Raw genomic sequence first — 27182 nt, 5'->3', positions numbered from 1 at the left:
ACCAATGAACTCCTACTTGACTGTGACGTAAGGAGAATCGATGTGAATCATCAATGCGTAAAACAAGGAGAACGTTATTCTTTGTGGTGTGTTTGTAAACACGATCACATGTCCCCCAGCCGCATGCATTCATCACTCGGTTAAAATTCACAGTTAAGATGGCGACTGCTTCGGAACCTAACAAATGGTGTTCTAGGAGTACAAAATAAGAGTCAGCGGTTCATCAAATACTTTTCTGAAATATTTTGTTTGGAAAATGAAGCCATTTGTAGGACTGGCAAAGAGGGAGCGATGCATCATGCCCGCCATTGTGCTCGACTTGCAACACTTATTGTGATAATGAACCCTGTTTCTTTAAACGTAGTGAACGTGTCTGAGGTCTAACATACTTTTGTGAAGCATTGCATTATTTAGGTTGCCCACATGTCAAAGTGGGTGGTATGGCGGTGCAGCATAAACAATCAACAGCAAGAAACGAAGTGTATCAGCTGCTTTCAATATTTTAAAATGTGGGGCATTTCCAAAAACACTTTGACACGTTCTATCTATCTATCTATCTATCTATCTATCTATCTATCTATCTATCTATCTATCTATCTATCTATCTGTCTATCTATCTATCTATCTCTCTATCTATCTATATCTATCTATCTATCTATCTATCTATCTATCTATCTCTCTATCTATCTATATCTATCTATCTATCTATCTATCTACTTGTGGCACATACCAACATTCCGTGGCCTTTGTTATATAGCGGTATGCGTCACACGTGATTCAATGTCTATGTAAGCACACGGACAGCGCGAATGCAGATCGCCGCGCGGCAGCACTGAGGATCGGCGGCTTGCAGATTAGCGAAAAATTGGAAGAGAAACAATGAAGGAAAATCTCGCCTCCAATGAGACCTACAATATGCACATCGTCGTACGTGTAATTTCGCCGAGGTATAGGTAAAACTGGCAGCGAAGGCCCCACCGAAGCACGTACGCTCAGAAAATGGCGGCTGATCAGTTGCTCATGGGGCTTAGCACTATCTGTGTGAGGAGGGAACATTTCCGGTGAAGCAAGAAATAAAGCGGATGTGAAGCAATAGCTCGTACACAAGTGACGTCATTTTACATGCGCTTGCGCGAAAGTTGAAGTCAAATTACTTTTGATAGACCCCTGATCGCTAAGGACTGGCGTAAAGGCAATCGCCGGTGAGTCCTGCACGAGTGCACGTCAAGTCAACGCCAGCTAATCTGATACCAACTCACGACTACTCAGTGATGTTGAAGTGTACTACCGTACACTTAGCCTCGGTTTTACGGAGATACCTATTCTTCGAACTTTTGTTCGATGTTCGTGGCATCTTCCGTAGATGGATTAGAGCAACCAATAGCGTATACCTGTCATATCTGCAGCGTTGCTTACTAGCTTCACACATACACAGGTTCTTTAGCATGTACAATGCTTCTGTTCTTCAGCTTTAACAAGAAGAAACGACGACTAGTCACACGAATAAGATGACATTACAGTTTTATATGATGTTCACATAGCTCTAATATAACACTGCACATAATGGTAATAATCACAATAAAAATCTGCGGCCACTACTTTCCTTGTCTTCGTTTTGTATTATGCTATAATAAATTACCACTATACGCGAATTGTAGCCTCATATATAACATGACCATATGCTCACCGATAACGCGAATAATAGTTGGCACTTCATGCTGAAGAAGGAAACCGAGCCACCGAGTCCTGCACCGAGTCCTGCACGAGTGCACGTCAAGTCAACGCCAGCTAATCTGATACCGACTCACGACTACTTAGTGATGTTGAAGTGTACTACCGTCCACTTAGCCTCGGTCTTACAGGGAAACCTATTCTTCGAACTTTTTTTCGATGTTCGTGGCATCTTCCGTAGATGGAATAGAGCAACCAATAGCGTATACCTGTCATTTCTGCAGCGTTGCTTACTAGCTTCACACATACACAGGTTCTTTATCATGTACAATGCTTGTGTTCTTCAGCTTTAACAGGAAGAAACGACGACTATAGTCACACGAATAAGATGACATTACAGTTTTATATGATGTTCACAATAGCTCTAATATAATACTGCACATAATGGTAATAAGCACAATAAAAATCTGCGGCCACTACTTTCCTTGTCTTCATTTTGTATTATGCTATAATAAATTACCACTATACGCGAATTGTAGCCTGATAGATAACATGATCATCTGCTCACCGATAACGCGAATAATAGTTGGCACTTCATGTTGAAGAAGGAAACCGAGCCACAGGAATAGTGATGCATGAAAGTCCAGCGAGCACTGTTCTCCGAACCAAAACGTCTGTTTCTTATCTAGGAGACAGAAACCGAGCCACAGGAATAGTGATGCATGAAAGTCCAGCGAGCACTGTTCTCCGAACCAAAACCTCTGTTTCTTATCTAGGAGATGTGGGTCACCAGGCAGGCATTCGTCTTTTCGCAGCTGCATCCTTGTACAGCACATCGTTCTCGCAGGTACCGACGAAAGCACTCGGCGTTGAATGTAATCCCGAGGAGTCGTGCCGCTTCCCGTTGGACACTGCACTTCAGACGTTCATGAACGATAAAACGCACCTCCCGATTTCGCGAACTGCCGAGAAAGCAAGCAAGTACAGAGCACGAGAACACTTGAGAGGGTGTGTCTAATTGCAGACTAATTTTATGAGCGTGCCTTTTTATGAAGTGCAAGAGCTGCACTGAGTGTTATATGCGTGACCAGAGGGCGCTAGAAAAGTATTGGTTGTAATAATAAAGAACTGTCATAAATTTTCTGCTCCTTATACCTACATAATATTGTTAAGGAAAAAGTATGCCATTTGTAAAGCATAGTAAGTGTTTCGACTTTGAATTAAACTTAGTTTTTCTCTATTAGTGTTTGTTCCCTTCACGCGCAGTGGCGCCTGAATCGCCGCTGCAATAACTTCCCATGATGACGTCGCTGGCAATGGCTTCTGAAGCACTTTTTACCGAAACTTTGGCGACCTATTCGAATAGACCTTGACATCGCTTCACTGCAGTGGTACTGACGTCTGTGCTTATCGTTAATTCCGGCGTTACGTGGTACCGCGACACACGCAAGTGTAGTCGGCTGGCCAGGTAAGCCGAACAACTGACCTCGATGAACTTCGTATGCCGCTTGGCTGAATTGCGAATATTCGGCTAAGATTACTTATACTTCCACTCACTGAATACTAATTAACATGAAATGCTTTACTAGAATGCCTCACATCTGCCAAAATTTTATAGAGCAACAACGACCTTGTCCATGATTGATTTTGAAAAAAGGAAATGAAGTGGACTATGTTATCTCTTTCTTTTCCCGCAGGTCTCACTTGTGATTGAGTGTAGACGTATGCAATGCTGATGAATGAATGTTTGCGACGAAACGAATAGATAAGGAACCACCGCAATCGCCAGTGGCTGGTCTGATAATAATATCCGTGGGTTGACGTCCCATAACCACGATATGATTATAAGCGACGTCGTAGTGTAGGGCTTTGAAAGTTTCGGCCATCAGGTGTTCGTTGACGTGCAGAGACACCGCACAGAACGCGCGGCTCTACGGTTCTGCGTCCATGAAAATGCGACCGCCGCGACCAGGGTCGAACATGCATCCTTTGGGTCAGCAGCCGAGACCTCTGCGGTGGACGGCGGGCAGTCTGGAGGCAACCGTTCCAGCACGCTGTTGCATTTCGCCGTCGCCGAGCGGTGAATATTGGCTTTCTTTCTGACCCAAGTCAGCCCATCAATACTCTTGATTTATTGCGGGTGTGGTCTCCCTCTGTACTGGTCTGTGCACCGACCAGCGCACAAGCACATACGTGACATAGGGTGAGGGCGCGAGATAGGTGCCCTCATAGCTCTCATGGTTCTCCGGTACAGCGCACCCATGAACCTTATCGCTTGTAGAGCTGCGCCCTTCAGCGCAGACCTATATAATGCTTCAGATTCGACGCTTAAGCCGCCCTGTTTATTGTAAAAACATGGCCACAAGGGTAAAAACGGCCTTAGTGAAGCGTACCAATTCGGACCCTCGCTGCCATTCTCACCATGTGCCTACGTCGGCGTTGAGCACATCATGTGGGATAAAGTCCTTTTGTACGTCACGTTGGCGTAAACCACAGCATCACAGGACACAACGAAGGTGATTCCTTTCGAGATTGTCTTCGACTACTCGGTCACAACCATGCTGGATGCGACGTTTCCTCACCCCGACGACGGGAACATCATAATTAACGTCGCCAGCTTCCTTCAACGTACCGAAAAACCCCGCGCACTTGCTCGAATACGTATCGAAGAGCGGCAACATACGGACAGCCGACCCTGAAACCTATGACGATGGGACCAACAGTACGCACTCGGTGACCGTGTTATTGAGTGTACGTCGATTAGACTCCGTGGTCAAAGAGAAAACTCTTGCGCCAGTATTTCGGAAGTTTCAAAATTACCCGACGATAGGAGCCCTTAGTCCAAGACTTTGTGCTTGATTGATTAACACAATCACAGCGACGGCACCCTCGATCAGAAATAGTCCACCTTGTGCACCTGAAAGCGTTTGTTAAGAGTTAAAGGGTGAATACACTTTTATTGTTGTCTACTTCGATGGATCAGTGGCTAGAGTGCTCGGCTGCTGCGGTGGCAGCAGCTAAGCACTCTGGCCGGTCACTACGGTGGCACTGCAGTGGCCGGCCACTGCAGAGGCATTTCGATGTAGGCAATATGGTAGCGGTCCGTCTACTGTCCAAAGTCAGTGCACGTTAAAGAACATCAAACTTCTGCCCTTCACTACGGCGTCTCTGATATTCGTATCGTGTCACCGGGCGTAAAAGCCCAGAAATATTTATTATACTTTAGATGCGAAGCAGTTCTTTGACTAACCTGTGTAACGCTGTCCCTCCGTACGAGCGCGCCGCGTGGAGCAGCTGTTGGCACTGTGCCAAGTAGGTCACGCCCCTGCTGCGCGTTGATGTCATGCTACCTTCGCAGTGTGCGCGAACGTCACTCTCTCCCTCACCTGCCGCGTGCTGCCGCTTCGTCCCACTGCTGCCGCTTCGTCCGTACGCCTGCAACACCTGCCGCGACCACCGGTCACTAGACCACCTTCTCATTGGTTCACGCACAATAAACATTACGCGCGCTAACGTACGCGTTCAAACGTGTCTGTACGTGTCACATACAAGACCTGCACGAGCCATCACTGCAAACGAATTTTCCAGCACTGTTTGCAATACCCGCGTTAGCACCGTTCAACCCGCGACGCCACCCGTGCGCAACGCTTCTGCTTCGCATCCCATCCGGGTTCCTTTCGGGGAGGTGTTCATCGTTTTGCTTTTATTGCGCGCCTGCAATTTTCTTCTTTTATTTGTAGTGTGTTCTTTTAGCATCAGGGCGATGCTATTTTTTACCAGCCAGTGCACCGTCGTGTACGAGACAATGTTCATCTCTGGTTGTATGTGGTCGGGTGAGGCGCCCAGCGCAGCGCCACGTACGATCAGTAGGTCCCGTAACACCGGCATGTGAACTGTTCTGTTAACCTGCGGGCAATTTGTGTCGACTCCCACGCTGATAGTGGGAGCATGAAAGTGTTTTCATCGCTGTCTGCAAGGGCGGTAATTGGTTGTACGTGCGTTATTTTAAAGGATAGATCTGCCTATACCCCACATTCTACTTCTCCTAATAAGAAAATAAGAAAAATTCCGGCCTCGCGAAAGGTTGATCCACATTGCGTCACGTTGGTCACCAGGTACTGCTGCCGTTGGGTACTTGCGGAGGCTTACAAAAGTTAGACAGAAGATAGACTCTGTGATCATCCAACCTGACAGCAAATCGTTTGAAAAGGCCGTAACATAAAGCAAGCACACGAAAACTAAGCGCTTGACACTAGACATCATCAGAAAAAAGAAAGGGTGCACTAGACTTGCCATAGCAGCATAGTGTAACGATGAAATTTAGCATGATGAGTAGTGGGCGTTCTGACATGGCTTAGACAACTCACAGAATAGATTTAGAGCTGAATTTATGCAACTACGCAGATTGCTCTGGCGCACCATGCTATTATAGATATTGTGGCCAAATTTGTAAGGGCCTTCTACGGCTTTTTGTCCGTGAACCGCGAAATTAGATTTTGGTAATGTTACAATTACAATAAACTTAATGCTCAAGGCTACTTTCGCGCGTGTTAAATAGTTTTCATGAACAAAGTGTGCCCTTGCAGGCATGACATAGAACATAATTTTTTCTTTCATTACCATGAGTTAATGTTTATTTTCTGATGAAAACACTTCCTATACAGTTGGTTGAGCCTTGTATAACCTGCACCAGGGCGGCCTTCATAACACCTGAAACCACGAAAGGCGAAAGCAGCTCAAACCATTGTAACACCTGGGGACGTATCTTGTAAACTCTGCCATCTCCCCATAAGTTAATCTAGCAAGTCACACGCGCGCTGTCACAGAAGCTATGAAAGAAGCTGCCTTGTGAGCAAGGCCATAAATATTTTTATGCGGTGGGTTAGAATAGCATATTCTCTAGCATATTCTCGAGCTATCTCTAGTATGTGCAAACATATATACATGATACTCTCAGGTTACAAAATGGCGACCGATTGGCACGATCAAAAGAAACACGCGACATTTCTAGGCTAAGGCGTAAGGTAGCCCCTTGTTTGAAAGTTGCCTTGTATTTGAATTGTCTGACTAGTTTGAAGAACCTTTTTTTATAAAATATTATTGTATCTCAGCAGAAGTCTACGTGACACAGCCGGCTGCAAAAAAAAATCGTACTTTTGGTTTTCTATGTTTCTAGGGGCTACAAACTGTATAGATACTTTCCTTGATTTATTGAGATGTGGGAGTTCTAAAAATCGAAAAATTGAATTGCTGCACAAACTTGAAGAAAAAAACAAGAGAGACAGGAAAGAGTGCAGACTACCAACTGTTTATTGTCGTTTTTTGAAGCCAATATATACATGCTACGCTGCGCTTCCACGATGCGCACAAAACCAAAGACGCCGCAAACAAAGCCAACCAAATCAAATCAAAATTGACTGTCACCACAATGACAAACGTGAAAAATGGCAAAATACAAAAGTGATACCCACCACGATCTAAACTGCTTACTCCCAAGGTGTGCGCTCATCTTTTATCTTTTATTATTCATTGCACCAAGCATCAACTAAAGCATGAAAAAATGAAAACATGTTCTAGAGATTTTCGTTTTAAAACCCTAAAAATAGCGCTTAGCACCAAATAAAACAATAAATTAACATTTTCATATTCACTCCAAGCAGCCCCAAATGAGAAACCAGAAGAAGCAGTACGCCGAGAGAGTCAAAAACTATACTAACATAAAATCTAACAAAACATTCCGTAGCGTCACATGGGAAAGAAAACAAGAACACTAATAAACAACACAAAGAAAGATGAATGGAAGAGAACACAATGCAAGGCGTCAGCCACAACATTACACATGACCTTGCAGAAAGACCATTTCCCTGTCCGAAAGTGAAATGGAAGGCATGCTTATGCACTTGTCATCATATTGCCTGATAAAGTACGCTTCAATTATCTCTCTTTCGGTCTTTTCACGCGCCTTAGCCATGACTGACGCACTCTCGAAACGGGGGGTGCAACCGCATGTCCTACAGTGGAAATCTAAATGACCGCCATTTTTTCCTTTTACGGCCAGACTGTGCTCACGCAAGCGTTCGTTGAGGCAACGCCCCGTCTGCCCTATGTACACCCTCCCACACGACAAAGGAATCAGATATACAACCGCAAATACACACCTAATGAACACGTTCGCATGCTTTTTTGTGCATTTTGCCTTCTTCTGTTTAGTCATTAACGAGCAGATCTGACGTAACTTTGTAGGCGCAGAAAACAGTACATCAACACCGTACCTCTTAGCCACCTTTTTTACATTATGGGAAACACTATGTAAGTAAGGCATAACATGAATAGGCCTCTTCTCCCTTCCTTCGACAGTTGGACCCCCGCCCTTGTATTTTTTAAGAAGGCTTTCACAAGCGCTAGCTAAAAACTGTGCTGGGTACCCAGCCGCACCCAGACGAGCTACCTGATCCTCGAAGCTTTCAGAGATCAGATGAGGGCAAGACTTGTCGAGGGCTTCCGCACAAGCTGACAACACAATGCCCCTCTTAATCAACTTCGAGTGCGCACTATCAAAAGGCAACAAGCCTTTCTTCGATCGCGGATTGTACTTGAAGCAGATGTGCTCCTTGGCAAACTTCAGCCGTAGGTCCAGAAACTGGATCTCATTATCAACCGGCATTTCGTGCGTGAACTTCAGGCCACTGGAGTGTCTGTTGAAAACCTCAAGGACACCTTTCACAACACCTTGTACCCGTTCACATGGGACCTTCCCAAGCACGATAAGGTAGTCGTCCACATACCTGAAGGTGCGAACGACATCCAAATGGGACAGATCATCCTTCAGGCGTTGGTCGAAGGCTGCCAAGAAAATGTCACTAAGAACAGGTGCGACTGCAGATCCAATACAAATTCCAGCTTTTTGGACGTAGGTGCCCTCCTGGTGGCCGATTGCAGTGGACTCTAGGTAGAATTTTAAAAGTCCCAAAAAGTTATTCACGAAGATACCATGCTTGTTTTGGAAACTAATTTCACCGAATTCTTCGATTGCACTCCTGACAGCATCAAAAAGCGCGCCATGTGGAATTGAGTAAAAAAGCTCTTCCACATCAATTGAAAAAGCCATGGACGCCACTGGTAAGCTTTCCTTCAAAGTAGAAACGATTTCCAAAGAACTTCGCACTAAGAAAGGGTCACCGCTGTTAAGAGAGCCAAGTACGCTTTGTAGGTACCGTGACACTACCCTTTGCCAGCTGCCCTTCTCGGACACAATGAGGCGAAGCGGGTAGTCACACTTGTGCGTCTTGCAAGTGAAAAATGACTGTAGCGTCACATTGCTTGTTTTTACCACTTCTCTGCAGAGCGCATCAAGGTTCATTTCTTTCAACAGTTTTTGTATCATGGTTTTCCGTTTCTTTGGACAGAAATGCACCTCCTTGAAGTTTTTGCACACTGCATCTAGTGCCTTGTCCTCGTACATGCGTTCAGGAAGAACCACGAATCCTCCCTCTTTGTCTGAGGTTAGAACCATCAAGTTCCTTTCTTTGAGTGCCTTGACGACAAATTTTAGAGGAGGCCTAGGAACCCGCTGATCACTCACGGTTTTCACCAGGCAGTCTATTCCATCCCCGATGGCCCTCTGCTGGTCCTGCTCTTGTACACGTTGGCCAAATCGATGCACGTGGGACAACATTTCAGGACGCGTTGAACGGGGTTGGAAACTGTATTTGGGACCCTTTTTGAGGACTTGCTCCACAGTTGCAGGGATCCTTACGTCACCCAGGTAAGTGACACTACTGCCTGTTGCAGCCAGTCGTGGTTTTGAAGTAAATGTTGACCTGACGTTCTGCCACAAGAACTCCGCCAACTGATTCGCCTTCCTTTTGTGCTTTGCAAACTGTTGCTGGCCTGTATCACAACCACACTCCTCTTGGAGTACTACCTTGAGCCAGTCAAAATAGAATCGCACTTGTCTCCACGATTCAAAAGTGGCCCCCTTTCCTTTAAATAATATTATTCCTCCTTTCCCACACTGCAAGATTGGGGTAGCCAACCGAGTCAAAGCTTCGTTACCCTCCCTCCCTTTTTCCTCCTTTTGTCTCCCTCTGCATTTTTATTATTGGTGTAACAATTCAATAATTCTTCTATTGGAATTTCTTAAGCGTCCATTAGATTGGATACAGTGCAATCGTCAATCAAAGACGAAACATAATTGCTAAAATGCTATTTAGAAAAAAGTGTGGGGAGTGTTTCTAGCCATTCTTTTTGTAGCCAACGCACCGTGATTAGGCTGTCTATTTGAAATAGCTTCAGCACAAGAGGTTCGGCAAAAAAACTAAGTTTAGTTTTTTCTTTGGAACCTAATGTACTAATGTATTTACTATTTACAGCTGTTCACTCGCATTTCGTAATAGTAGAAGCAAAATTTTATTGCGTAGTCTCTTGAGGTTGCGAAGGTTTTTTAGAATGGTGAACTCATCGAAATCTGTGTTATGGATATTGCAGGCGTGCACAATCTCTCAAAGTGCCATGGCACAGACGATAAAAGATCAGTTTACGCCTGAAGTATCTCCATAATTATAAACTCCTTTCACCTAACTAGAACTAAAACAAAATTTTGCTTTAGGAAGGTATCGTGGCTCATGCAGCGGAACAAGAGTGCATGCCCATTAAACTTTGTACCTCATGCACACGCCTTAGTTCGCGTTTTATACTTTGATCGAGTGGGAAGACTGCGAATCCTGGAGCCTCTTAAGGGGATGTGTTTAAGTGGAAATGTTTTCATTTTTTACTTGCGAGAATATTTAAAATTTATCCACGGCCATTCCGTGCGCTTTCTTATAGAACATATTAGTGGGACCTTGGCGGATGACAGACATATGACTCGCCCTAAACAAAGCACTCGTTGAGCATCACGTCCAGCGAATGGGCAGTGGTGCTTGTAGCTTTATCACCCTTTAAGCAGGGAGTATCTGTGAAAAGTTATCACCGTCCAGGCAGTGGCTGAATTGGAAGGTAACTTAAGTTTGTAGGATTAGGACAATAGTGCAAAGTTCCCACTGAGCTTTTTTAACATCGTTGCAATATTTCGGAGGTCAGATACAACTGATCGCGTTTACCAGCTCCCTCCTAATATTCACGTGCACCGTCAGGAGGGGAGAAAAGATTACTTGTTGGACTACGGTTTAGATAATTCCAAAATACATCGCTAGGCCAACTTAGCACAACTGATTTATGTCTTATCATTGAACATTATGATCTGTTTCATCAAACACTACTTTATACATTATTTTTTACTGAAAGCTATTTCAGTTAGATATCTTCACGTCTGTTTTATAATTGTCCTGTGGAATACAATTACCGTCCAGTATTCTTGTTTTTTTTTTCACTCGAGAAGGAGAGCCTGATGAAATTCTGTCATGTCTCTATCAAATTTTTGTGCACGGCATTTCCAACACCATTCTTTTTAGTATCATTTCAGGCTAAAAGCTTATATATTTCAAACTGCTGCTTGTTATTACAGGACGCATTATTGGTGCCTGAAATACTGCTGTGCGGCTTATTTTGTTAGAACTAGTCTGATGTCCGAAAACAAAACAAATCATCAAGACAACTTGTGGCAGGAGACCTGTTAATCCAAACTTATGCTATCAGCACAGTCAAGGAAAAATAAGCGTAATTTGTATGCATGTGTTTTTAATCATGAGCAAAGACTTTACAGCATTTTTTATTCGGTGCAAATGAATATACGTCAAGAAATTTTGTAAGTTCTATGGCTTTTGTTTACAAGTGATTGACGTTCCACACCAAGCACACCTATCCTATTCACTCCAGCATGAAAAACTCAACTTATTACTGCGTGGGCATTCTTTCAAGCCCACCTGCTGTTCCAGACGCCTAGGGTTCAAAATAAAAATGTATATGCTGAACAATAATCATAACAGGAAACCATACTTTTTTATCTTTGCATGTTGAATTCATCAACTCAATTTTCGCACAAGTCGCACGATACCAGATCAACAATAACGGTGAATGTTACTCAAAACGTTGAGAGAGAACAAAGTTATAATAGAAGCAGCCCCACTAAGCATGGCATTTTACGCAAATGATTTCAGACTGTGGAATTTCAGCTCCTGTTGGAAGAATTATCAACGGAAGTACGATACGGAGAACACCGAGTTCAAGGATGGTAAGTAAAGCGTTTACATGCTGATATTTATGTTATATTGAATGGACAACGTCAAGTGACTGGAATGTGAAGCTCGCTAGCGAGTCGCATTTCTTTATGTTGTGGTTTTTTTTTGGTTTCTAAATAAACCATGCACTTCAGGCAATGCGTCATTGTAGTTTTCATAAAGCTCCTGCAGTGATAGCAGTAAAAATAAAAAAAAAACAGGTGAGCTAAGTTTAGTCTATTCGTCAGTGTCGCAGTAGTAGACTAGGGAGAATTTCGGCAGTGATAAGCAGTGCTAGTTGTTGCAATTGTCTTTGACAACTTGCGTGCTCCTACGTCTTATTGGTATATACATCAGGTAGGCTGGCGACGTGCCACCTGTGGCTGAGGCTGCAGGAATAAGTCTCGACTGGCTTGTGCATCGCTGCTTCATCGTAATTTATTACCGCTGTTCTATTTGTATGCCGTTACTAATAACTTACTAATGATGTATTTGTGACCTTATGGCTCCATGTTTCATTTTCTCGACTATATCAAAAAAGAACAGCCTTGTTCATTATTACATCGGTCTCAAAGCAACATCCACAAGCGGCTGTGATATCAATGTGACCCCGAGGCTTCAACGAGATGCTGCGATACTTTAAATTGTGCCTACACATCCTCCAATAATTTCCTATATTCAATTTCTGGTGTTCAACCTAATTAGGCTTACCAGTAAATTTGCTGGATATCATACCTGAAGATGAAGGGCTGAAGGGCCTCGTTTCACCACTTCTTCAGTGAAGCATGGAAGGAGAAGCGGTACAAAATTCTAAGTAAACCCGATTATCGCACGTGAATAAGGAGCTCGTTGTCTGCCATCACCATGGTGTGGCGGGTGGATGAAATCTGTGGCGAGTGTGATATCAGGTCAAGTGACATGAATGATAACACCGCGTCATCGCTTGATGGTGTTGCTTGGCTCGGTGTGGGCAGTTCACAGGCGTAGTGCTGAAAAAGTTAACTGAAAATGCTCCTGGGTAGAATAGGGAAGCAGTGAAGTCAACTGAGCATGTCAGTGTAACTAAAAATATTTGATCTTCAATTGAAAAGCGTACAATCGGTACAATGCATATTGTACCGATTGTACCAAGCAGGCTTTGCCATTCAAGTGTCCCCGAAGGTCTAAAATTCTGAGGAATTATCAGGTGGCCAGCTACTTAAAACTTGCGGAAGATTTAAATAGCTACAAAACACTATAAAAAGCTCGTTCAGCCTGCAGGTTGAAGGTGTTTTTATACTGTTTTGCATTTCGACGCATATGACTTTAAAAAATTTACCTTAAAAGCCGTGTTTTTTTCCAGGTGTCCATATCAGCTACAGACAATCTTCTTAAAAAGTCCATGTGTTTATGAACAACGCGTTAGAATTATTGCAACCTGACTTCTCTTCAGATGCTTACCTTAGCAGTTTATGCACATTTAGGGCCTCGCGAAATAATATGTTAATGTCAAAATATTGTGTTGAAGATAGACAACAATTTTCATGGAACTAGACTAGAAATACTTTAATGTTTTTTTTATGGAAACCACGTCTTATAAATATTCGGAAGGTATAAAACTTATTTTGCACGGTAATTCTTCTTTTTTTGTTTTTGCGAACCTTTATATTTTAGTGAGAACGCTAAAAATGAACTAAAACACAAATATTATTGTTTCTCCTCTCCAAGCTAGGTGACTATAGTACGGAAGCTTAGAAACGGAGAACGATACAGATGTGCTGGAAGCATCCTAACACGAAATGTTATTCTAACAGCTGCCCACTGTTCCAACAGCGATTAAGTAAGTGTGTCCCAATCAAACACATCGCACTCTCTAAGAGTACATTATATGTGAACCGACCCGTTTATTTCGGTGTCAAGCATTCCTTCTCAAAAAGGTCGATTAAGATAAGAGCCATGAACAGACGACGTCAGTCACACATTTTACATACGCAAAAGCGTGCTCCTTTTCGCAATCGTGTCGCCTGTGAAATCCCGCCATCTTGTGGGAAATCGGACGTTAGTCATACGAGGCGTCGCTTGAGCGATCGTGCCAGGAAACATGAGCTCTCACTTAGCCATAATGGCAACTCGCATTTGCCTGCACATTGCGAGGCATGCATGTGCTCACTGATTTTCTGAGAGATTAAGATCTTGGTTCGGAGCCGCCATACCAAAGCCCCCGCGCTGATGGAAGTCTTTAATATTTCTTGAAAGCCCCGCCGCGGTGGTCTAGTGGCTAAGGTACTCGGCTGCTGACCCGCAGGTCGCGGGATCAAATCCCGGCGGCGGCGGCTGCATTTCCGATGGAGGTCCAAATGTTGTAGGCCCGTGTGCTCAGATTTGGGAGCACGTTAAAGAACCCCAGGTGGTCGAAATTTCCGGAGCCCTCCACTACGGCGTCTCTCATAGTCATATGGTGGTTTTGGAACGTTAAACCCCACATATCAAGCAATTATTATTTCTTGAAAAGGCAATGCTTGTATTAGCGACTTGTCGATATCCTTATTCGATAGTGAGCCTCATTTTCTGCGCTGCTTCTTGCAAGCTGTTTGAGTTTGACAATGTAACCACGTGACAATGTGTTTTCGTGAGCATATAATTGAGAGGGGACAAATAAAAAAATTCAGTTGAAAGTTTGCACCTGCTCCTGTCCCATCTTTTTCTGCATCTTTGTGTTTATTTGCCCACACCAGTTTATCTTGAAATATAAAACAACTCGTCCAGCGGCAAGTGTTACCAACGGATCTTCTATTGCAATTTCTTTACGGGGGCAGAGCGTCCGCTCGTATTGACATCTACTACAAGACGTCAAAAATGATGCAAGGTCCGAATCTTAGAGTTGAACGTGGAGTCATCCATCCTATGTTTAGGCGCCAAGATGTGGGATGAGATATTGGTCTGGTGTAAGTGAGTATGTGTTTTTCTTAAGGCAGTCAAATTGGTGTTTCTAGTAGAAATGCTTTGTTGGGTAGTAAATTTTTTTAATGCACGATTTGCGTTGTACATCAATTACCTCAATTAAAACTAGCCCCCATGCGTTGAAGGCATTGTAGTTATTCAGATGACTAGTTTAAACGATTCAGCCGAACGTTTAGAATTATTTTTTCAGAAATATTTCGTGATAGTAGGTTTTACGTGAAGCAACTGTTTTCGTCTTCCAAAAGCAGGTATTGCTTTTAGTGCTTGAACCAGCGAGTCATTAAAACTTGATAAGTTTATAGTTTGCTTCGCTTTTTTTCAGTCATCAGGTTTTTCGCTTCACCTTATTGTTTGTGCTATGTCTACACCTTTCTTTTTACCTCCAACTTATGCAATTTCTGACACATGCACAAAAAAAAAATGGTCAGATATGGCTCTGATGGCGCAAAGATTCGGAAGGCCGTGGATCACAAAGCTTTCGCCTCTACGGTTTTTTGTTGTCACAATCAGTTTCTTTTACCACCCCCAAAAAATATGTGGGTTTCACTGATGGAAATCATGATAATGTGATGAAGTACAATGTGGCGCAAGGCTTCAGGAATTTCAACCATCTGGTGTTATTGAACGTGCACTGACATCGTACAGTACAAGGGTCTCTACCACATCGCCTCCATCGAAAACAAAGCTGCGAACTTTGGGTCAGCAGCCAAGCACCGCAATTGCTAAACCACTGTGGCGTGTTCCCCATCCATCTCATCCCGCTTTCTTGCCCGTAGCCATGACTGTTCTGTCCGTAGAGAACGTGAATAGACGTTTCTTCCACTCAAGTTTACTAATTTGCGGGCTTCAGGCACTCAGTTATTCAGATAGTTGTTGTACCCACTAGGAAGAGTATTCCTACCTAGGGTATACGGAGAATACGTGAACAGTCATTGGTGTTGGAGCCTCCGTTTTGACAGGCGGGTGTTAGTTGAAGGCAGCAACTGGTGCAGCCTCAAACAAAACAAAACAGTTAGCCAAAACGTCGGCTCTACAGCACAGTACCCCCGTTGAGGATTTTTTCATCGCAAGCTTCTGTCTTTTTTTCCTGTCTTTTTTTAGATATACGCCAATATGCTGTTGTTTACTCTCTCCACGTCTCAATGCTCTCAACCTCAATCTCACTACATTTTCTCCTCGCCCTCTCCTACATTCCCCACCACTTGCCATGGGCACGCGATGCTCGGAGTGGTGGCGTCAGCAGCGAGGTGAGTTTGAATGTGCCACGGCAACTTCTGCATCACTGGCGTTATAAATACCTCCTCCGCGTGTTTTTGTGTTCTTACAGGGCACATAAGCTCGTAAGTGTTTTTTAGAACACCGGGTTTTAGTGTATTGAAGGTTTTAATGCTGTGTTTAGGGGGGCGCACAACATCAAAGGCTGGCAGAAAAGACAGACAAATCGAACCTTCTGTATAGTAAAGATGCATTGACTTGACCTCGGTCGGATACGAATGACTGGAATCAATGACTTGTGTAGTAGCACCACGATGTCCAGCGGATCGTTCACCGTGTTGCATCCGAGAATCGATGTCTTCCCAGATCGTGCCGCGCGATGAAGCCACGGGACAGCTATTGCCATCTGGTGGCCCTCACGAAGTGCGCCATGCGCGAGATGAGACAGCCGTGTTATTTGCTGGCTAAGGTCTTTTTTATTCGGACTGCTAAGTTCGTGGACCAGTTTTTACGCGAGCGCGGTCTTTATTCGAGTGTACCCGGCATATCACGAAGCATGACATCATATGATGACATCATCACACGGAATCATCGCGTGGTCTAAAGTGGGCTGATGCGCGTGCAGAGAAAAAGCAAGGAATGTGCAAAATCTTTGTAATTGCTTCATTCATGGAGGCTGGATAAAGTAACATTGGGCCTAAGTACAAAAAAATAGTTAGGGGAAGTATATAAGGTGGTCAGGTCATCGATAGGGGACTGCATATAACACCTTGCGTGTTTCTTTTTCTGTTACAACCAGAAGTGTGCTGCCGTAATGACCTTTTAAATACAGCAAGGACATTCGTGCTACGGTTTCATTATATGGCCACATTCATTCCTCACATTTTGTTCTCCCCCCGATACACTGTAAGTACTTCTCAGTGCGAACCGTGCCTGCAGTGTTTGTGAAGGTTCAGGACTGTAGTAGATCATTTTCTTAAAAATACGCACACACCGCGAGCATTGCAGATTATACCGGAACCTACATCGTCGCTAGCGATAACGCTGGAATATTCGACGGCAAGTGTATAAATGCCGACGCGCTTCGCCGCTCATCAGTTGATCGACGGCCGACACTCTGTTCGATGCTTTCGGTGCCACTGGGTTGCTGTAATCTGACTTTCCGCTTACCGGCCACATGTTCAGCCAGATGAGCAGTTTCCATCTTCGCCATACAGTCTCCTGCTTTCATGAAAGCCGCTACCACGTGACAATATACTGCACACTCTGACGCAGCTAAGACAACTACTGCCCGAGTTTGACAAGTCTGTTTGCCCAGTGTGTCTGCCTAAGGAAAACCAGGAAACCAAGTCTGGCCCCATGCTTGTTGCTGGTATGGGCTATACCAGTTTCGGTATGTACTTTTTCATCTTGTCATTGTAGCGCTGGTGCGCTAACGAGATTTATAATCCAAACGCTGCATGTTAATAGCATAATTGACATATGGGTTGTACTGTTGTCATGCCTTATTTTCATGTTGATAAAATTTACTCACCGCAATCACTTACCATACGAACAGGTGCTGTTTCCAATCTTGCCATACGAACAGGTGTTCAGTATATGAGTACGCAGATGCAGTACGTGGTGTTAGAGCACAAGAACCGAGAGACACATGATAGATACGTTCAAGTGCTAAAATTTAGTTTACTTGCTTAAATATAGTCTCTCAATACATAACGTGGTACGTAAGCGGTGGTATGAGAGCAAAGGCTTGCGTTGAATCTGATTCACTAGACCATTGTACCCGGTACCCTTTAGGAGCTTCAGAGCAAATGGCAATGTAGTACATAGGTTGCTTTAACAAGGCTGGTGAGAAGAGATCTTGAGAAAAACCTAATGAAAGCGTAGCATTGACAGAACCGTAATATCAGGTGCAACGTAGGCACCTGAAACGTTTTCTTTTGAAGAGTTTGGCCACGTAAAAAGTTTTTTTTATGTTACTAGAGCATCACTTTCATCACAAAAATATGCTTTCATTGACTAGAATATTTTGATGGGTGTAACATTTGAAATACCATGATGAATTTTGTTGTGCCATGGCACATCACTGCTTTTACAGTTAGAGAAAAGATGTGATTCTGGAGAAACTGCCAAAAATTATGCGTCAAGTTATCAAAGTAAAAGTTGATGAGTGATGAGTGATGAGGACGATGAGTGCCTCATGAACTTTCCAACGACAAAAAGTTCTTTTTTTTTCGCGATGGTGCACAATCGACGCACATGTCGCCTTCGCAGGGTAACCAGGACGGCATTTTCTAAACACACGTCGCAAAAATACGTGACGTGGTAGTTAGAATGAAATATACGATCAAACAAATGCTTCTTCGACAAAGTACTGTGCAAATCCAAGGTCAAACTTTTTCGCTAAGCACCTTAGTGTGAACTAATAGACAATGAGGCCAAGAATTGTGTAGAATATGTTATTAAAATTATATTTAAAGTATATATATATAAAGAAAGTGGACGGAAATATATCTTGCTGCCGGCAAAGACAGACAAAAAAATATAGGCAAAAGAGAAAGAACATTTCACGCTGGCCGAAATAGCTACTGGAGGCGCTAACTGATGCTCCAGCGTTTAACATGTACATATTGTCACGGATAAAACCCCACAAAACCTTTAATCGGCACAGGTAACACATTAGCTAGCTTTGACATGAGCAAGTCTCATTGAAAAGCTCTCGGAGCAAAATTATGTCAAAAGAGCAAGCTCAGCTTATCCATAACGGTTTGGGCACACATTTGTAAAGACGAGCAGGGCACATTCTAAACAATCAATAGGATAAGGGACGGCAAAGCAGCGATATAGGACGGAATTGATAAATTCCAGAAAGATTGATCTAGGTAGTGTAAACTGCTTATCGTTCAGAGATGTCGTAGCTCCGGGAGACACGAGACGGTGGCTGACAAGCAAGCCATGCTATGGTCATTGTTCTCTAGGGGATAGAACGAGCAAGAAAGAAACAAACAGACAAACAAATAAAATGAACATCAGCGAAAACAAACAAAACACGAAAAAACTAGAAATGACAGAAAGATAACAAGTGATAAAAACAATAAAAAAGAAGCAAGGACTGATGCCCATCTCAACACTTTTCAGTCACAGGAAACTAGCGTCTCTAGAATGGCTCAGAAAACTAGCGTGCCATGCAATGGTGGCGCGAGGCTAGAGAAGCATCACAGCTGATCGGCACCAAGCCTGTCATGGCCCAACAGCTCAACAACACTCGACCTGGTGATACTGAAACTCAGCAACCCTTTATTAGGAAGACACCTGCAGGGACTGACGTGTAGTGAAGCCTAATGAAATTATATACAGCTAAGTGAAATCGAATGCTGCTGACATGCTGCTGCCTCTCAAAAAAGCCCAGCAGAAAGGCATATACATCACTCGACAAAACCTGGCGAGAACAGGCGTCACCTCACAAAACTTGTCAGAACCAAGCAACACCTCTCTAAAATTTGCACAAGTGACCACCTTGCAAAACCTATAAAATCGAGCGTTACTATCTAAAGCCTAAACCAGCTAGGTGTCGATAAACTCTGCAGTTTATTTAGCCTTGCGCCATTATGCCAAGTTGATATAATTGTGCCAAGTTGATATAATTAAAGCATATAGTTCTATATACTGCTTCCAAGTAAACCGTACCCAAGGTTCGCTATAGGCGACATCGCTTTGATACCCTACTGAGTATGATAGGAACATCCCGTGTGATTAGCTATATTTAATTTCTTACAGAGGGACCTCGTTCAGAAATATTCAGAAAAAAAAGACAAAAGTACTGACGACTGAAAAGTGCGGATTTGCTTTGTTAGTACAATATGAAATCTGGCGGCCACAAATGCTTCATTTGTTATGTACTAAATACCCACATAGCATGGCATAATATGTAAGTACCACTATGCACTTATGACATCGAACATTTTAATGCCATCATTACAATTATGCCAATTAATGTTAAAAAAGAACCCTTTATGAGAGACTTGAGTGAGAAAGTAATATAGTAAAAGACCATGAACGCAAAAAAAGCCCCATGCTTTCCCTCGATTGTCATTTTGAGGGTGTAAAGTGTTGCACTTGTTTTAGATACATCAGTACAAGAAGCTGCGGCATACATTGGTTTTCCCACATGCCCAGTGAGGGAAGCGTATGACATGTATGTCGCAGAGTAAGCTTCTGACCTTTCTGATTGTTTCTATAGAATTGTAACACAGTATTCACGTGTTTCACACGCATTTTAAGCCGAACAACCAATCAGAGTTTTAGAAGGAGGTTGTCACACAGTCTTGAAGTCCCTCCCCTGTCCTTATTGTTACTGATGCACCTTTGTTCAAGCATTATAAGACTGTAAATCATTCGCCGTCCGTCCCCAGCTTTTCCCTTTCACTCCTCTTGATGTAATCCTGTTGTCGAGCTTCTTTTGTGTGTGTGAAAAATCTTTAAGAGAATTCGGCACGCGAATCAATGACAATTGTACAACTAAAAAATAAGATCTTCTTTTTACACAGGGAGATTCAGGAGGACCTTTGACAACGTTCATAGAGAACGGAAGGTTAGCGGTGTTTGGGAATGCGTTATTTTTCTCGAAAAATTCAAATCATGGTCCAGCGCCCATAATATTGACAAAAGTCTCAGTTTTTACAAAGTAGATTACAAGGTGCCTGATGAAAATAACGCAGTGGCAAGGCGTCGTTCAATAATTCTGGTAAATAAATCGTTTAGTGGTAACACATGACCTGAGAAACAAGCTTCATTTTTCGCAGTTGAAAGGAAATAAAGATGTGAAGAGTGCGTTTCGTTTATCAGAAGCATCTTAGTGCATGTGTGTTTTTCGCCTTGAGCATCTGAACTAATCTGGAATTGAACACATTCGTTCATTTGAGCTTTCGCTCCCTTTTCAAATAGTACCCCTAAACCTTAACACGAAAGCTTACTACAGTACAGTATTTTGAATAATCTGTTGATTTGAAACTGGGGGCTTAAAATTTGATGTAAGAAGACACCGTGAAGTAAGGAGGACAGATGTGACCTTTACACTAGCAGTAGATAAAAAGAACGAGGACTAGCGTTGACTCTAAAGATTTTATTCCAAAGAAACAGTAACTATCTGAACTGATATAAACCATGGGCCGAAAAGTGTCAGAAAACCCAGAATAGAAAACGAAACAGGAATTGTCGTTTTTATACCATATGTCATTACGTTTTTGATGCGTCAATTTCGTTAGCCAGATAATCAAATTCAATGTCACTCAAGTTGATCTACAGCCCACTGACAAATATCTCCACTGTCCTTCTGATATGAAAGACTTCGAACGTTTCTGTGGTTACATGCTGTCTGTGATGTGTTGGTATCATTATCTTCAAATTGAAGGGAAGAAGCTGCACTCGTGGCAGTGGTCTGCTGGCGTAGATGGCCAAACTTTAGTGAGTGCCTGTTTCTGTTCTTTTGACCTGACGTCAATGCAACTGCTGTTCTGCCCTATGTAGGTATTGCGGAATGGCACTGGTATTTGGTAGGCAATTGCCACGTCAGAGTCAACAAACCTGTTGCTAGGCTTCACAATACATCGCGCATTTCGTGCGCGAGAGAATTGACATTTATTTTTGCGCAAAGACGGCACAGCTGCCTGAAAGGAAAGAATACGACATCAACACCTTGTAACGTTAGACAAGACACTGACAGGTTCTCCGACGAGAATAAAGACCTCATTAAGGAATGCCAATCCATAAAGCCTCAAACACGACAGTGAAAACTTGATGGCTCGTTTAATTTGTTCGAAATAGTATTAAGAAGAATGCGGAAGTTCCTCATAAAAACTACGCGCTACGGGATACCAACCGGCAGTAAAGAGGTTCTCACACTCGCCGCAGCGGCTACTGGCGGCGCTGACGGACACTTCCACGTTGTTGTTTTTTTTAATACCTCTTTATTTGCACTAAATTGGCCGTTCCAATCGAGGATTATGCAGATACAGAGTGAGGTCTTAAAGTCAACAGGTTGTACAGGGGACCTCCCATAAGGAAGGAGTAACAAAAGTATGTAGAACGCAGCTATATACGAACACAAACTAAACACTGTTACAAAGGAAGCATAATATTAACATAATGTGTTTATAAAAAAAGGTTAAAGAAGTGGGGATGATGAAATGATTATGCTGAACGCAAGTATGAACGAAGATTAAACTTGAATGTCAGGAAATGAGAGATAGTCTAAATATGATAAAGTAATGAGTTTCACAGCTGTGTGGCTGAGAAGTTAGTAGTGAACTTGCCATAATTAGTTCTGGGTCTCGGTAATGAATAGCTCTATTCTTGGAAGCGAAACGGGTAGACAATGAGTGAGTTGCTGGCATTCGGTTATTTTGGGAAACGGAAGCTTCCCGTTATATATATATGTGTGTGCATCAGAATTGCCAGTGAGTATTTGTGAGTAATATCGGAGTAAGGGGCGATTTTTATGGGCGGATTTTTATTGGCCAAATATTTTAGTTCTAAATAAATTGATATTACGAAAAATTTTTATATAGTCGTCGAAAATAAGTTACAAGTGTGCTGGCTTGTCAAGTTCGTTTCCGGCGTAAATTTAGACAGGTTACCAGACACGAAGAAATCACCGGTTTATTTTAACCACTTGCCTAAATTGACAGTTCGTTTATTGGAGATATTGGGTAGGGGTAAGCGCGCTTTGCTGTACTATTTGCTAAATAATTGATGTGTTCTAAAGTCGGTGAGGTTTTCCTTCGCCACCAAACTATTCTGAGAAGAGTTTCGTTTAGTGAACACTTCCACAACTTTCGACCGAGATGAACTGACACTCATATTTGAACATATTTTAACTCAGCGCGCGACTACGCGGACACGAGAGAAGAAAGGACAAGCAGCAGTGCTGACTCGCAACTGAATTTTATTGGAAAACATTAACGAAAAAAAGAACATTTCAGCCTTCATCCCATGTGGCCCCGCTAAAGCAAGAGAACGGTAGGTCAGCTGCCATCATGAATGGCAATCGTATTGCAGTGCGAAAAGCCACAACGAACGCACAAAACGACACATCTTAAGCGCTTGTGTTGTGTGCTTCTGTTTGTGCGTTGTGTCGTTTCATGCGGCGTTATGGCTGTCAGCAAGCACCAATTAGCCAAAAAACAAGTCATTTCAGAAATTGGGCTGAACAATATTGTGGGATTCATATAGTCGTTGAGCAAGAGTTCACCAAGAAATTAACTTTTTTTTCTACTCTCTTGTAACGTTTCCAGTCTACTATTTTGTATGCCTTTCATTTTTTCTTGAGCAGCGAGTAGCAAACCCCTGTAAGAGCTCGTTAACCGGCCATCTTTTCATTTATTTCGTCCTCCTCTTCGTGACAATCGTTATTCGATCGCCTCTTCCCACTACTGAATATTCTTTAGGGACTTTATAATCCACTTCATGAAAAATGGCACCCTCGTAAATTCGGCGGGCGTTTCAACGGCATGTCAATTTCCAGATTCAAACGCCGCAACGCCAAACGAAATCGATTTTCCTTCCTTAATGTACGCTGTCAGATGTCCCCCGGAACCTCCTCAATATAAAAAATAAGTTGGTTTTCTCCAGCTACCGTTAATTGGTTTGCGGTGACAACTGACTAATATATTTATTGTAAAGATGTAAACCCTCAAGCGAGAGCAATTCTGATGAATCTGAAGAAAAAAAAGATTGACCAACTATTCTCGCTACTGTGAAACCAAGAGCAACACAAGATGCTGTTAAAACAATTCTCCTGGTGGTTTTTGTTTCGTACTACTACATACTATCGCAAGTCATAGTGTGATCGATTTCTGAGCAGTTTACTTTGATAACGAGCAGCGGACTACTTGTGCAGATTTAGCGCCTCGGGTTCACATCCACTTCAGATTCAGTGCATCAGGTTCTAATTGAACGAACAGAGAGCCTGTGCCACAGTCCTAAAAACAAAATATTTTTCATTGATCGATTAGCCATCAATATTCTACACTAACTTTTATTGTTATTCGGATAACGCCTTGCCTGAAGGTTGAATGAAAACGTAAAGTGAACTAAAAAAAACTAATCTAATAACACAAAAACCAAGAAAGCTCACTGACTTTTTCGTTTTTTATTGTATTAAGTTTATTTTTAGTGGATTTCGCGTTGACTTCAGGAATCCTTTAAATTGCGTCGGATGACGTCATCTTTAACAGCTGAGGTATTCGCTATTCCGTATGCTATCAAGTTTACAGACACGGCAGCAGACGCGAGAAAGTGGGTACTTTCCAGCAAATCACAGCCAGAATCGACATCACTCTCTAGTACAAAGAAGACAGTAATTAGTAACATTATGACATACAAGACGCTTCAAGAGCTTACCAAAGCGAGCCAAACGCATGGATCAAATTTCAGTGGATACCTGGCCATTCCAACATTCCTAGTATTACAGCTGCCGATCAAGCGGCACGTCAAGCACATCGTAAATAGGCTGCTGTTTCTTTACCAATCTCAAAAAATGAATGGCGTAGTGTTTTAATCCTTGACCATACGTTGTACGGCAGCGCCAACAACGCGACATGGCAACGGTGGTCCGCTGTCGGGCATCGCCCGACAAGGACGTTCAAGGTTGAAATTTCGCGGTTGTCCCTATACACGTCGCGTCCATTTTTGATATAGATGAAACGCCATCTCATCAAGAATAAGTGAGCTTTGTGGTTAGGGTTTACTTTTTTCTTTACACTTGGGGGCAGCACTGTGTTCAGCACGAGCCTAGAGCGTGGCCACTCGAGTATGGTTCGCTCAGAAGCATGGTCACGTCTTCACCGGGTGCGTTTTCCAGTGGTGCTTTTAGCGAAAGCGAGAGTGACTTTAGTAAGGATTAGAACTACGTGCCTCCACCGAGCAGGGATAATAGTGATTTGACAGATGTGAGTGACGAAGACGATGACGACGACAGCAGCGAAGACACCTCTGTTTTTGTAGAAGACCTGCAGCAACAACTCTGGCCTGCACCCAGGAAAATGCTTTGAGCGCAATCATACGCTGTCCAAATATGACTAAATGTTTTGCCTTCATAACGAAAAAGCAAAAATAGGTGTCTTGCGAGTTTTTCTTTCGCAGTTTATGTATGTCTTTACGGCGCTAGAAAGTGACACCATAGTTTCGGATTGGTAGAGTGTTAAAGTGCGTGACAGATTTGGACCAAAAAGGGCTAAAGGCTAGAACTTTTTGGATGAGCAAAAATTCTTTGTTGACCGAAGTACAAAGAGCTGTGATTTATATTATATTGATTCATTCATTTCATTCGAAATTGCGCTAGCATTAGAAGTATAGAAACATAGCCCCGCCGCGGTGGTCTAGTATCTAAGGTATTCGGCTGCTGACCCGCAAGTCGCGGGATCGAATCCCGGCTTCGGTGGCTGCATTTCTGATGAAGGCGAAAACGTTGTAAACCCGTGTGTTCAGATTTGGTTGCACGTTAAAGAACCCCAGCGGGTCGAAATTCCCATAGCCCCCCAATATGGCGTGTTTCATAGTCATATGGTGGTTTTGGGACGCCTAACCCCACATATCAATCATTATCAGAAGTATGGAAGCACTTATTCACTGGTGCCGGCTAGGCACCACATTAAAAAAACATTTTTACACAGAATTGGCAGAACTAAAACTATCGAATGTGAGTGCGGATTTATAGGTGAAGACGTATATCACCTTGTTATAAACTGCTCACATCATTACACGCCAGGATGCCGCCTAATATCAGAACTGTTATCATTAAACCACAGACCACTCAGTATCAAGAAATTTCTGGGCTCATGGACAACCGGACCTTACACACGTGTGCTTTAAATGTGCTGAAATGTTTTTTTAGAAGACAGTGAAATCACTGACAAGTACTAAGAAACAAAGAAAGTTCCGTTGTATAACACATGTCGTACTTATTAAGTATATTATTATATGACACCCATCATATGTGTGTGCTGAAGTGCATGACGGGTCGGCTGTTATGCACACATGAGCAAATACATCTCTATAAGGACCAGACGTGCACACAGCTATTTTATGTTGGTTGAAATAAATGTTAGCTAGAGACATTATCAAATACATCAATTGTTGACTTTCGAACATTTCCTTAGCTTTGTGTTGGTGTTTGGTATGCATGTATGAGTGTGCTTTTCAATATGTGTGCTCGGGTGTTCTAGTTTTTTTGTACTTCACTTTATTTTTCCTTTAAGATGAGTGTTCAACATTTGATCGAGGGCTAAGGAATAGCCAGCGCCGTAATTGGGCGCTCATATCTCCTTATATACTGTATCAAGAAAATAAGACCTTACTGCAGGGATATATATTCTCTGTAGGCACCAACGCAGAATACGCTCCAGCATTGTTTCTATATCTATGTTTTATTATGAAAGCCTAAGTGTAATAATACTGTCGATTTAGCCATTATTTAAATTCATAGAGCGTCGGGTGAGTTCTTTTCACATAATTGCGTGTATCTCCTGAACTATCGTAACAGAAAGAGTAAAATCTGGTCGGCCTCTTCTTTAACAAAACAGAAGCAGAGCCAATACTCGCCATTCAATTTTTTGTAGGACCCCAAGCTAGTGGAATGCTCTTCTGTCAGATATTGTTGGAATGAAATGCAATAAAGGTTTTTACCGCGCTTTGTTTGCTGAATATGACCGACTGTTCACTTATGATGAATATACCCCGTCCTTAATGCCGTCTTATGGTGACGCAGGTACCTAATAAATAAACAAATAAATAAATAAGGAAATAAATAAAAAAAGATGAACAGGCCTATTCCTGGCATTGCATTGATAAGGAAGAAGTTCCCCACAACTTTGGTAAATTGCTGTGCTTTCATTATTGCACGTCAGATGGTGCACGAGTTGATTGAAGATGCACACATGTGAGAACTGTCGCAAATATGTATTAGTTAGGCTGCCGCCATGAAGCAGGATGAATTGTTAATTTATGTAAGAAGATGGTGAAGGATGTGCCATGAGTGTGCAATAAGGACGCTGCTTGGGAATATTTGCCTATCTCTCGTATTCACTTTACAGATTCATGCGATTTTTGTAATAGTAATGACTTAATTTTATTAAAAGGCTAGTAGAATGTCTGCTTTGCTTGTGTGCTTACGGACATGCATATGCAGTTATTATTTTTTTT

General features: G+C 42.7%; 1 protein-coding gene across 1 annotated transcript; it reads right to left on the bottom strand.

The window, feature by feature from the left end:
• Window positions 1–4564: 4564 nt before the first annotated feature.
• LOC142768257 (uncharacterized) lies at window positions 4565–9346 on the bottom strand. The gene is made up of 2 exons (XM_075870211.1): window positions 8120–9346; window positions 4565–4588 (listed from the first exon to the last, which is right to left on the bottom strand). Exons 1-2 carry the CDS (start codon window positions 9344–9346, stop codon window positions 4565–4567), a joined length of 1251 nt encoding a protein of 416 aa, XP_075726326.1.
• Window positions 9347–27182: the final 17836 nt, after the last annotated feature.

This window comes from Rhipicephalus microplus, chromosome 8, assembly GCF_043290135.1.
Source record: "Rhipicephalus microplus isolate Deutch F79 chromosome 8, USDA_Rmic, whole genome shotgun sequence".
NCBI lineage: Eukaryota > Metazoa > Arthropoda > Arachnida > Ixodida > Ixodidae > Rhipicephalus > Rhipicephalus microplus.
The sequence above is the reverse complement of the archived record's forward strand: the minus strand, read 5'-3'. Positions and strand labels throughout refer to the sequence as shown.